Raw genomic sequence first — 13,836 nt, 5'->3', positions numbered from 1 at the left:
TTAGCTCTGAAATGGATCAAAGAAGTTTGGTGATTTTTATGGTCAGGCAACTTTAAGGAAACCTGCTAGAGTTTATATGTATCACCTTATAATATATGTGATGAATTACATTTACAAAGAAATTAAATAATATATCTGAAATGATGTATGGGATTTTCTGTTTCATATATACATATATATATGAAAATGCTATTTACTGAGGTTATAAATAAAACTAACCCATTTAAAATATGCTGTCATGATTCAAAATTACAATTTTTAGTAAATTTATTTGCATAAACCCAGATAGTAGGAAATGATTCCATGTTAGTTCTTAGGTTAGAGAGGCAAGTCTCTTAAGATTTTCACTGGAAATCATCTTGTGGCTAAGAATGAAACATATTTGGCATTCAGTAATTTTTCTATAAAGCCATGCAAACTGCAGATTCATATCCAGTTACATATTTTTATTTCTAAAAGTGTTTTGGCTGGTTTGAAAAATAGCACTTTTCCTTTATGCTGCATAAAAGGAGGATACAGTGTTGGAGAACTCCCGATGCAAGAGATTTGTTTTTTTTTCTTTCAGGCAACACTGCAAGATTTGGAACAGAGACGCCCCCAGTTGGAGGAACTCATTACTGCTGCCCAGAATTTGAAAAACAAAACCAGCAATCAAGAAGCCAGAACAATCATTACTGACCGAAGTAAGTCTCTTAATGGGCCAGGAAAAGTTAAGGTTACATGCATGAAAATCTCAGTAGCAGCTCAAGTGATAGAAAATGAAAAATGCTTGAATATGATAAATATTTTACTGACGAACATTTTCAGTATGTAAAGTCACACAACAACTGATTGTGATTTCAATAAGTTACAAAGTTGTGTTTTTCGTGACGGTAGGGCTTACGTTCATTTATATGTTTAGCATGCCAACAATATTGTAATGGCCAACACTGAGTTGCTTGGTTGATGTATCTGAGGAATGTGGTTAACATAGTGTGGAAGAATATTGGCTTCTTACCAACCATCTATCTGAGCTGGCATTCATGGAGATACTAGTCTCCTTCTATTAATCTTGGTTGTTGAGCTAAGCCAACACTTTTTTCGGAACCACCTTTAATGTCCATCTACAGTGGCCCTTGCAATAGCTATTATTTACTAGGTTATCTTTCAGTATCATGTAAAGTACATGTACATATCAAGTTTTCACAATGACACCTTATGCCTCATAGTATCTTTTTGCTATATATAATTGGTTTCCAAGTTAGTCAAATTGTTCAGGCTTTCCAAGCACAGTCTCTTTCTAGCTAGATGGCTTGTTTCTTTTACTACTTTATCTAAATCTTTTTTTCTTTCTGTTTTTAATGTGATCCCAAGAATTTCATATATTTATGTGCTGTGATTACATATTTCTTGATTCATTTCTTAGACATACTGTCTCTTTCATTTGTACTGGTATTCTTTAAAATAGCCTGTTCACAGTTGTGAAATCTAAACTCCAGTTGTTGTTCAAACTATAAATTTGTATGTAAAGTAATGTTCTACATGATGAACATTAACCATTTTGACTAGTAAGTTCCCATATCTTGCTGGCTTTCTCTACTAGAAGTTTACCTTTTATTCTGTTACAGTCCCAAAATGGACTCTATAAAATTACCTGAGAACCAAATTTCTTTCATATTTTTGTATGCATAATATTTTGGGTATTTAATAGGTGGCTATGGGATGAGTATTGCTCATGAAAATTTGTCGTGAGTCAAGCCTAAATTAGTATGCATTGATTTTTATATTCTGTTCGTTGTGACATGTGACATGAGCCCATCACCACAAAGATAGTATGAAAACAGTATCAGTATTAAGGCCAGGAAGAAGATGAACAGATTTGTAAAGAAACTGGGCAATGTATCTTCCACTACCGATTTTGAAAAACAGAATAAAAATTAGGTTCTGTTGTTCTCAATATATTTCAGAATATCATTTATATATCCAACATGCCAAGAATATTGTATTATTTACTGGCTGTTCAGTTGATGTATCTGAACTTTCCTTTCCCAGTGTAGAAGCTGACAGTTTCCTACCAGGTTGCAATATGCCAGTTCAAAAAAGTCAATTTTAGTGAGTGACTCAGTAAGATACTGAATTTTCATTATATATGTAATTGAGCTGTCTCTTGACTGAAAAAGATATGAAAATTTGGTAAAGATATTTATGCAAATATGAGCAGACTCTTAGTCATTTTTATTTGGTTAATGAGAGATAACTTCTTTTCCCTAAGAGAAAAGTAGAATTAATACATTTTACAATATCTGAACAACATCAGATGGAGATTTTCTATTATCCCCTGTAATCCTGTTTTCCCTATTGTCTTTACCTTTTTCATGATATAGATTACAACTGAGTAACTGGGGGGTGAGTTTGTATTTCTCTGCTTATTTTCAGTGGTTTGAATAATTCCATTTTTCTAAGCTTTTGTCTTTTAAGAGTAAGATCTTCGTAAGTATCACAGGGGAACAAATTCTAATTTATATATTCTGTTGAAACATGTCATGTTGGTTACTAAAGCATAAGCTGGAATCTGAGCATCCATAAAGTGCCCAATGCTGCTACCAGGATAATTTTTACACAATGTGTTTGTCTAAACAATGTTATTTGTAGTCCTGCCATATTCTAATTTATGAAATAGGATGAAATTTATGAAATAGGATGAAAATTCAATAGCCCTAAAGCCCTATTAATGTTAAAATATAATTGTTCTTCATATAAATTTGGATTTCAAGGATACAGTGGAAAAATATTTGTTCATAAATTTGCATTTGCCCATTAGTGGTTTTGATCTTCCTTTTTTATTGTGTATGGATTTAAAAAATATTTAAGAAAAAAACATCTAATACATGTGTGATACTCTGTTGAAACATTTCACTATTTGGTAAATCTGAGCTCATATCTTTGAACAGTTTGGAAAAAATATTTTTGTGGTTATTGTATCATGAGCAAACCCATTGAATAGACATTTTTCTCACTAGTACTAATAGACCTGAAATAATTAGGTCTACAAAATAGCTATATAATTTATTATATAAAACAATTTTCTTGATATCTATCATTTCCACTTAATCATATTGGTCATACTCGTATCTTACTATAAGTACTATAAATACTAGAGTGAATTCCTTCTCAGTGACTTCAGATGAGACATGACACATGCTGCTTTCTGGTGTTCAGATTGCTTAGTTTTCTCCAGTTCTTTCACTGCTGAATTTGTCAACACTTTGTGGTCATTTTCTTCTTCGAAAGGACTGGGTCAAGGGACCAAAAGCACATAAAATAAGAATGATTTGAAGTTGCCTCCCTAGAGGTATCTGAATTATGCAAAACTCCTGTTCATGCCCATTAATATTGCAAAGCATAATACCATAATACCTTGCATAGCAGTGCAGAGGATATGGAAAGAGGATCTGCTTTATTTTTATTATTCAGTTCGTTTCTCAAATAATTCTGTCCAACATGAGTCCTCTATCATTTGTGTTTGAGGGCCTTGCTTTTGTACCTTTTTCTTCCATAATTCCAACCATTCTGAAGCCATATAACAAAACCACATACAATTTTTTGACAGCCAGCTACCTGGATTGGCCGTTTAGCCTTGTGACCTCCAATAAAAAAAACTAGCCTTTATAAACTTCGGACTTCGTTTCCTTTTCTATAAAATAGAATTACTTATATCAGCCTTAAGGTTTTGGAGAACTATGTGGGAGAGCATTTGGAATGTTTAGAGCAGAACCCGGATAAAACCTCAGTGAGTGTTAGCTAGTGCTATTTCATTAGAACCTGTTTGGATTATTTGAATACACATTTAGAGAGAATTTAATGAACTTTTAGTAGCTGTTTGTTTATCTCACCACCAAAATAGCAGCAATTCAAAACACGGAACAGGGAAGACTGCTTGGAAACCATGAAAAAGGTTATGTAGAAAAAAATAGATTCGTAAAGAAAATTTTATCTGGGTATATAAGGAAATCCATGGAACTTCTTTCATTTCAATATTCCCTATAAATGAAATAGGTTTCATTATTACTCACATTTTAGAGATAGAAAATGAAGTTTAAGAAAGATCCACTAATTTCTTGGTAAGGAACTAGAAATCAAACCAATGCCTCTATATAATATTAAGGCCTTTGAGAGATAAACCTAAAAATGCTGGTTATATATCAATTGTGGTTACCTATAGGCTAGTACAAGTTTAAATCAACCAATACCCCCATCACAATGGGAAAGAAACTTACCAGACCCTATCCTCCATGAGAAATTATGAGCACTAAATTGTAGTTGGTAGAAGGAAGTCATTTTCTTCAGTGATATAGTGACTGGTAAGTTGTACAAGTCTACAAGTAAATAAATCCACACTTACATTCACACAAGAAAACCTAATTAAATAGTAAGTTGCACAGTCTCCAAGTAAGTAACCCCACACTTAGAGTTCATACAAGAAAACCTAATTAAACTCAGTGAATCACAAAAGTCATGAAGGTAGGAAAGGGGATTTGGGGGAATAAGTTGGGTATGCAGTGTGAGTAGAAATGGTATAACATAACAGTGGGGGCAAATATGATTAAAATACATTAGCTGTGTGTATGAAATTGTTCAACAGTAAAAATATTTTTCAAAAGGAAAGTCTGGTTAGTCAAAGAATAGGTAGGATTATATATTTGAGGGATTTAAGCATTAGTACTCAAGTTACAATGAGCTGAAGGTGACCTTTTGCTGCTTCTGTTTACATTTTTATCCTATAAGTAATTGCATATCTAATTAGACAATTGTCACTTACATGTGTTGTAGAATTGCAGAGTAGTAGTGAATCCTAGTAATAGCATTATGGTTGTGACCTAGTCCTGCAGACTTACTTTCCAAAGCAATGGTTCCCCCAGGCATTGGCTGAGGCAAATCAAAGTTGTGTGAACCTCTGTTATCTATAAGACCTTGCTGCTGAAGGCATCATATATTTCAATCAAAGAACATGGAGAAATCAAGCTAGTATGGACCTTCATCTTTACTGTCTCAGTTTTCAGGGTCAAAAGGTGGGTGCTATGTATTCTACCAGAGGTGAAAAGTAATCCCTAGTCTTACACAGCTGCAATTATTGAACTACAATAATTACTGACCTGGCAAGACATGCCTAGTGATAGTATAGTGGTATATACATATTGGAAGTAACCAACAACGTTCTGATTAGGTTTAAGACTTGCTCTAACAGATGAGAGCAAGCTAAGTACCTACACCTGGAACTATGATCAAGCTAAGTACCTATAGTTATTCAGTCCAGAGGTCTCATTGGAGAGCCTAATACTATTATGCTGCTAAATGGGCATAATATTAAACCAGCTCCTAATGACTAATCATTATATCCCGTAGATCAGTTGTACATCTTTAAGTCCCACCTGAGAAGCATGTATTTGTAGTAGATGGCAATTAACATGCCACAATTGACCTAGGTTCAGAGGAGAAAAGACTATAGAATGCTTAGCCCTAAGCAAAACACATATTCTCCCTCTTTCTCCCCACCCAAATCTCAGAGTCCATTTTGGAAGATGGAGTGGAAAGACAGTGGTAAATAATTACAAGGAAATAGTATCTTTAGGTCACAGAAGAGCAGCTTCACATACTGCTTGTTTGTATCAGTTTGGACACTATGTACAAAACTATTGTAAGCCTATGCCAGACTAGGAGAATTGAATATACAATCAACCCTTATCCATGAAGCTATTGGCAATTGTTAGCCACTAGAAGAGGAAATATCAGTTTTCTCTAAGAGTAAATTTATGACTCTTCATCCAAGACCACACATTCAATAATATTTGAGTATCAAAGTATGGTCTTTTTCTCTTTATATATTTTTTTAAATTGGATGCTTTATTTATTTATATTTCAAATGTTATCGCCTTTTTTGGTTTCCTCTCTACAAACCCCCAATCCCATCCCCCCTTACCCTGCTTCTATGAGGGTGCTCCCTCACCCACCTTCCAATTCCCATCTCACCTCCCTAGCATTCCTCTACACTGGGGCATCAAGCCTTCACAGGACCAAGGGCCTCCCCTCCTACTGATGCTCCATCAGACCTTCTCCTAACTCCTCCATTCAGGTCCCTGTGACCAGTTGGATGGTTGGCTTCAAGCATCTGCATCTATATTGGTCAGGATCTGGCAGAGCCTCTCAGGAGACAGCTGTGTCAGTCTCCTGTCAGCAAGCACTTCTTGACATCTGCAACAGTTTCTAGGTTTGTTGTCTGAATGTAGGATGGATCCCCAGGTGAGGCAGACTCTGGGTGTCCCTTCTTTCAGCCTCTGCTCTGTACTTTGTACCTGTATTTCCTTTACACAGGAACAACTCTGGGTTAAAATTGAGGAGATGGATAGGTGGCCCCATCCCTCAACTGGGGGGCGAGGTGGGGGGGCTTACCCAACCTCTGGATATGATCTTGACAAGTTCTCCCTCCCCTTAGTGGGGTGTTTCAGCTAATGTCATCCCTGTGGGGTCCTGGGAGACTCCTGCTTTCCTGGCATCTGGGACTTTCTGGTAGCTACACCCAGTTCCCCATCCCTGATTGCTACACAACTCTGTTCAATTTCCTGATCATCTGTACATCTCCATCTCCTCCCATACTTGATTCTGCCCCTCTTTTTCCCCTCCCCCTCCTCTCTTCCTCTAAAGTCCCTCCCACCCTCTACTTCCCTTGATTATTTTGTTTCCTTTCTAAGTAGGACTGAAGCATCAACTCTTTGGTATCCTTCCTCTTGAGCTTCATGTGGTCCATGAGTTTTATCATGGGAATTCCAAGCTCTTTGTCTAATAACCACTGATAAGTGAGCACATACCATGTGTGTTCTTTTGGGACTGAGTTACCTCACTCAGGATGATATTTTAGAGATTCATCCATTTGCCTAAGAATTTCATGAAGTCATTGTTTTTGATAGCTGAGTAGTACTCCATTGTGTAAATGCACCACATTTTCTGTATCCATTCCTCTGTTAAGGGATGTCTGGGTTCTTTCTAACTTCTGGCTATATAAATAAGGCTGCTAAAGAACATAGTAGACATTATGTCCTTGTTATATGTTAGACATCTTTTGCATGTATGTTGCAGGGTGGTATAGATGGGTCTTCAGGTACTACTATGTCCAATATTCTGAGGAACCTCCACACTGATTTCCAGAGTAGTTGTACCAGCTTGTAATCTCACCAACAATGGAGGAGTGTTCCTCTTTCTCCATGTCCTTGCCATCATCTACTGTCACCTGAGGTTTCTTTTTTTTTTTTATCTTAGAGAGCTTCTGTCATGAGAGCTGTAGCACCACTGCTTGGGGAAGAGGTCTCTCTGCCAGAAGCCCCTCTGTACCGCTTCCAGCTAGCCAGCCCCCTGTTGAATGGAGGCTGAACAACACCTACCCAAGTTCCCTTCCCTTTTCATGAACCCACAAACCTAGCCAGACCAGAAATCACCATGGAAAACCCCTGGTATGGAGGCCTACAACCTCTGATAACTTGAGAGTAACATGGAAGTACAATTGTTTCTACCTTATTCATGCTGTTTTCTGATTGACAAGCATTACATCAATGGAATCAGTCAGATTCTTACACTAGATGATGATAGGGTGCTGTAGGTACTTCAGATGATTGGCATATTGTCCTTTATGCAACTCAATGCAGTCATGCTTATATTTGTTCTATGAATAAAAGAGACAAATTCTATTTTACCTCACCAATTTGCACGCAAAAATATAGAATACAGGACTGTGAGCTTCCTGTCTGTTCTGCAGACCCAGCCATGCCCTAGCTAGAAAACACTCTTATGCTACACTACTAGTTGTAATTCATAATACTAGTCAGATTCATGTTCATCATATCCAGAAAAGGGATGTACTTGTGAAACAGGTATTTGCAATTAGGTGGTAATATTGGCTAGAACATCCTTGACAGTTGAGACACTCAGTATGTCAGTATGGTCTTTGTCTTGTACTCTTGATCAGACAGAATCTCTAAGCCACATACATGATATAGGTTAATGAGAGATCATCCTCAAGACTTGGAAAACCAACTCTTTCTCTTTTCCATAACTATGCTTATATTTTTATACTGTTGAAAAGGTGTGGATGAATATTAATAATAATTATTATAACTAAAGAGCTAGTTGGTGACAATGAGTGGTAAGTTGTTCCTTTTGTAATATGAATATATGGCACATCCTAGATACTCAAAAATGTCATGAGCTGTCATGGTAAGAGAAACTTGTTATAGAATGGTAACTGAAGGGGATTTGGGAAAAAGAGTGTAAAGTCTTTAATTTTTATCAACCAAACCAGAAGGACCACTGAAACAGTATGTTAGTCTAAAGAAAGAGTAGTTTTATATCAGTCCTGAATTCTCTGAGAAATTTGGTTGCATCATATACATTTTAAGAGAAGGAATTCATATTGCACTGCTTAAAGACCTCATCCAGAGAGCTACAGATGGGAGAATATTCAATGAAAAGAAGATTAAAAATACTCCCAGGAGGTTTTGAATTAACTGACAGTTTTTTATAGCTATTTTTCTCAACCTATCATTCATTTACCATAAACAAATGCATAAGAAAAACTCCATGGCAAAATAAAAAATCTATCTTGTTTTATATACATTTTTATGAAATCTCTATTGCTAACGGAATGCCAACTAATATGTTCTTCTCAGCTATTGTCTATTAGATGGTAGCTTATTTTAGAAGTAGTGTGGTCAGCCATATAAATTTCCTTCTTTTGACATCTAGCACCTGCTGGCAACAAAAGAGTTCAGTTCAGTGAAAGAAGCATACGAGTTTACTTGGTGACAGTTAATATCAGAGGTTATAGAGGAAATCGAGAAAGAAAGAAGCTTCTGCCTTTTCCTTAACAGAGTTTGTGATCAAATGTAGGTACTTGAACAATCACATTCTGACAAGGTAGTCTCTGATAAGTACCTAAGTAGACCATCATTACAGACTGAGAGGCAGAAAGGAGAGTGGCTTTGTGCTCTGAGGGAGGGGGTTTCTGAAAGGCTTCTAAGGAATAGTTATATTTATTTAGTCATGAGTATGACTTTAAAAATCAGGATATTGAAGAGACTAGATAATTTAAGAAAGGGGTGATGGGAGAATTGATGAAAGCTGTGATAACAATGGTGTAATTGTTAAATTTGTAGAGACAGAAGTGTCTGTGTGATACAGATCATAAGAGAATAGTGGCAGTGGCATAATTTGGAAATTACCAGGAATAGATAGCTTGCACAGTGACAAGGTATCAAGAGAAGAGGAAATATAGAGAAGATTGGTCTAACGGTCCCTTTGCCCTTCACTTTATATGTATGTAGTTACATATTTTACAGAAGTAAAAATAAGTATACAGTAAAAACAACTTTATTTTAAGAATGTAAACACAATAGACATCTATATACAAAATAAATTATATATAAATACCATAAATTTTAATGATGTTTCCATTTATTACTCTATAGTTGCCTTCTTTATTTTTTATTGAAAACAGATTTTCGTACACTATATCCTGATTAGAGTTTCCACTCCCTTTATTTTTATGAGTTCTATTACTTCTCCCTTCCCATCAGGATCCACCCCATTTCTGTTTCTCTGTAGACAACAAATAAGTACCTAAGAGCTTATGTACATATTTTAGACACTTCTGCTATAATAGGTATCCATATCACTACTCATATGATTCTCAGTTTTAGTTGTCTTGCTTTGTAATCCCTCCCTTGCTCTTCTATCCCTCTCACTTGATCTTTGTACTGTAGTCCCCCATTCGTTCATAATTATCCATTCTATTTCTCATTCTTAAGAAGAGCTAACCATACCCCCTAGTACCTTATCCTCTGTGGCTCTATGGATTATACCTTTCTTATTATGGAATTAACAGATAATATCCACATATAAGCAAAGCCATATATTTGTCTTTCAGGAGATGGATGACATCACTCAGGATTATTTATTTTTTCTAGTTTCACCCATTTACTTGCAATTTTCATGATTTCATTATTGTTGACAGCTATGTTAATGTTCCATTTTGTAAATATGCCACATTTTATTTATCCATTCATCTGTTGAGGGTTATCTAGGTTGTTTCAATTTTTTCGGCTATTATGAATAGAGCAGTAATGAATCTGGCTGAACAAGTATCACTGTGGTAGGATAAAGCATCCTTTAGGTGTATGTGTGAGAGTGGTATAGGTATGTCTTGAGGTAAATCGAGTAACACCTTCCTGAGGAACTGCAACACTGATTTCCATGGTGGTTGTATAAGTTTTCAGTCCTACCAAGAATGGGTGAGTGTCCTGCTTTCTCAAGACCACAGGCTGTCCTTTGTTTTATTGATCTTAGCCATTCTGACAAGTATAAGGTGAAATAACAAAGTTGTTTTGATTTGCATTTCACCAACAACCGAGGATATTAATAATTTCTGTGTTCTACAGTCATTTGTATACCCTATTTGGACATTTTTCTGTTTACATATGTGATCCATTTTAATTGGTTTGTTTTCTTGATCTTGCATGTTTTGAGTTCTTATCTATATATTTTTATATTAGCCCTCTGTTGAATTTATAGTTAATGCAAATCTTTTCCTTTTCTAGAGGCTGCCTCTTTGACTGAACGATGGTGGCTCTTTGCTGTGCCGATGTTTTTCAGTTTCATATAGTCCCACTTATTAATTGTTGATCTTAGTGCTTGTGCTAATAATGTTCTGTCCAGAAAGTCATTTCATATAACAATGAATTTAGGGCTATTCCCCATGTTTTCTTCTTTCCTTTTCAGTATAACTCATTTTATATTGAGGTCCTATTTCGACTTTATTACAGGCAGTCATACTGTGTGTTGATACCCAGTATGCTGATTAATGTAATCTCACTGAAGACACAGACATAAATACAGACACATATCAACACCTGGGTTTTTTGTTTTGTTTTGTTCTGTTTTCTTTTCTTTTCTTTTGTTTGGATGAAAGAAGCTGGGAAAACACAGTGGAAAAGAGACAACATCTTTAATATTATAAATTATTGAAAGTTCATACCCCTTAACCCAACAATATGGTTCACATTCATCAGCCCCGTTATTCTGTGCCTATAGTGGGATAACATATCAGTAAAAGTATATGTGTCAGGGTATATTATGACCAGAAAGAGAGGTAATAATACATATGTAAATCCTTGTTTGGCTGAGGTAGTGAATATAAAAGATTAAATGAACTTTCTATGCTGCTGGAAATGACAGTGTGAAGCAATGTTTCTGTCCCCTCCTCACTGACAACACTTGTTTACTTCTTTAAAAATGTCTCTTTATTCCTATTTAGTAGTAACAGTAGGAGGAGTCAGAGTTACATTTTTTTCAGTGCTACTTTTCAAAGATTTTAATATTAATTTGTATGCATGTTTCTTTGTTAATGGTTACATGCACATGCATTCTAGTGCAAGCAGATCTCAGGAGTCAGATTACCTATGGCTAGTGTTACAGGCAGTTGTGAACTACCATGTGGGTTCTGGGTACCAAAATCTAGTCATATGGAAAAAAAATGTTATTCACTGCAGAGACATTTCTCCACCCTTTTAATTCAGTGTTAATTCACTAGTTATAGTATATTATACTAGAGAAAGAGAACTGATACAATGAGTGTGTGTGTGTGTGTGTGTGTGTGTGTAGGGAGAGGGAGATGGAGAGATGGCGGGAGGGAAAGAAAGAATACATTTTAAAGTATTGATTTACAGAATTGTAAGAACAGACAAGTTCAGTGTATGTGGGACAAGCTAGCAGGACAAAGACATGAGAAGAGTTGATGCTGGAATCTAAAGAAAATCAAGATGTAGAATTCCTTTCACTTCTGATCACTTGAATCTTTTCTCTTAAGACCTTCAGTTAATGGGATTATGTTTATCCCCACTATGTAAGATAATCTGCTTTACAAAAATATTTTGATTAAAATCACACGTAAACACACCTTCACAAGTCTAGACTGAGGCTTGACTAAACAACTGGATAAAATTTAGCAATTTAAGTTCCGTAATGCCATGCACTTTTTCTATATAAACCTCATGATTCTTTTTTTAATAGTATGTAGTTAATAAGATACCCCTAATATACATTGAATAATAGAAATTGTATTTTATGTTCTAGCAAGTTTCAGATTAATTTAAAAGTTATATATATATATATATATATATATATATATATATATATGAACATTTATCTATGAAACCATATACAGGGCTGGTGAGATGTCTCAGCTGGAAAAAGCAGCTGGATTACCTCAATTTGTTCCTCAGGACTAACATGGTAGAAGGAGAGAACCAACTACTTTAAGGTGTATTCTAACCTTCATACTCACATACACAATAAATAAATAAATAAATAAATAAATAAATAAATAAATAAATAAATAAATAAATAATAAAATGTAAAATTGAAACAAATATGTTTTAACAAATATGTTTATAATCATTCTATAATTTCTAATGACTATATGTCAAATATCTGATATGAAATAACATTTCTTGTCTCATTTTTTAAATCTGACATTTGGTATAAAACACTTAAATATTCTTTAAATTTAAATTAACAAATCTAATTGATTCAGGTAATATTTTAATTGAATATATAACATGAAATAACAATTTTGTATGAAATTATATACTTCTAATTAATACTCTAAAGGGCTTGTAAATATTTGTTTACTTTTATATTATGTTTAATTTTAAAGGAATATATTTACTTAAACAAAGGTTCTCATTCACTTTTAAAATACATAATGAACAAAGATATTAAGTCAAGCAATAATATTTTTAATATTTTATATATACAATAAATGCAATAGTTAAGGAAACGAAAATAATTTCATACCCAAATAAACTAATGATGCAAAACACATAAGACAGATGAAATTAATGTTAACAAAAGGGTTCAGATTCACAAAATTGTTTACATGTATGTTAGTTTGACTCATCTAATTGACTCACATCTAAGCATTTTACTCACGAGACTAATGAAGAACAGTAAATCTAGACTTATATTGTATAATTCTCTTTCTGCATTGGTTTCAACACATTAATAATAAACTCATAATCATCATTAATATGTAGCTGCCGCATTAAATAAAGGAAATTAAAAAGCTTCCATTTGGCATAATTTATTTAAGAGGAAGCCCAGATTTGAATTCTCTGCTTCTGTCTCCCTGTATCTTCCATCATCACTGTCTCTGTCTCTTTGTTGGATGAGCCTGCATCTGTGCCTACCTGAATTTTGTCTTGTATATCTGTCTGTTCCTATCTCTCTGTATGTCTCCTAACAGAGGACTTTTCTCTTTCTGTTACTGAATGGCTGAAGCATAACATGAAGAAGGAATGGGTTACTTTATTGAAACTTTGAACAGAGATTCACTACATACGGTTATAGTGCTGGCTCCAATTGACCCAGAAAACAAACAAGCAAATGCTATCAAGCAGTATACCTATACTATGTCCAATATTTATGATGGGTAATCATTTTATAATGTTGCATTTCATTGTATTTGCTATTTTCAGCACATTAATATCATGAATACACATACAATGTTTGCTGAGTCAAAGGAATGGAAAAAATATAAATTAAGATTACAACTACTTGGGGTTGGGGATTTAGCTCAGTGGTAGAGCGCTTGCCTAGCAAGCACAAGGCCCTGGGTTCGGTCCTCAGCTCCGAAAAAAAAAAAAAAAAAAGATTACAACTACTTATTACTTGATTTTGTAAAAGTTGATTATATGGGAAATACAAGGCAAGTAATGATGGCTGTTACCATTGTTCTCTTAAAGGCAGGTTAAACAA

At 34.7% G+C, this 13,836-nt stretch overlaps 1 protein-coding gene across 1 annotated transcript in view; it reads left to right on the top strand.

Annotated features, from left to right (window-relative positions):
- LOC116887851 (dystrophin-like) overlaps window positions 1-13,836 on the top strand; it is a 232,215-nt gene that overhangs the window by 192,352 nt on the left and 26,027 nt on the right. Inside the window, exon 8 of the mRNA XM_032889355.1 lies at window positions 566-683. Within this exon, the coding sequence (XP_032745246.1) occupies window positions 566-683 (118 nt within the window). The remainder of the gene's footprint in view (window positions 1-565; window positions 684-13,836) is intronic.

Source organism: Rattus rattus, chromosome X, assembly GCF_011064425.1.
Source record: "Rattus rattus isolate New Zealand chromosome X, Rrattus_CSIRO_v1, whole genome shotgun sequence".
Lineage (NCBI taxonomy): Eukaryota > Metazoa > Chordata > Mammalia > Rodentia > Muridae > Rattus > Rattus rattus.
The sequence above is the reverse complement of the archived record's forward strand: the minus strand, read 5'-3'. Positions and strand labels throughout refer to the sequence as shown.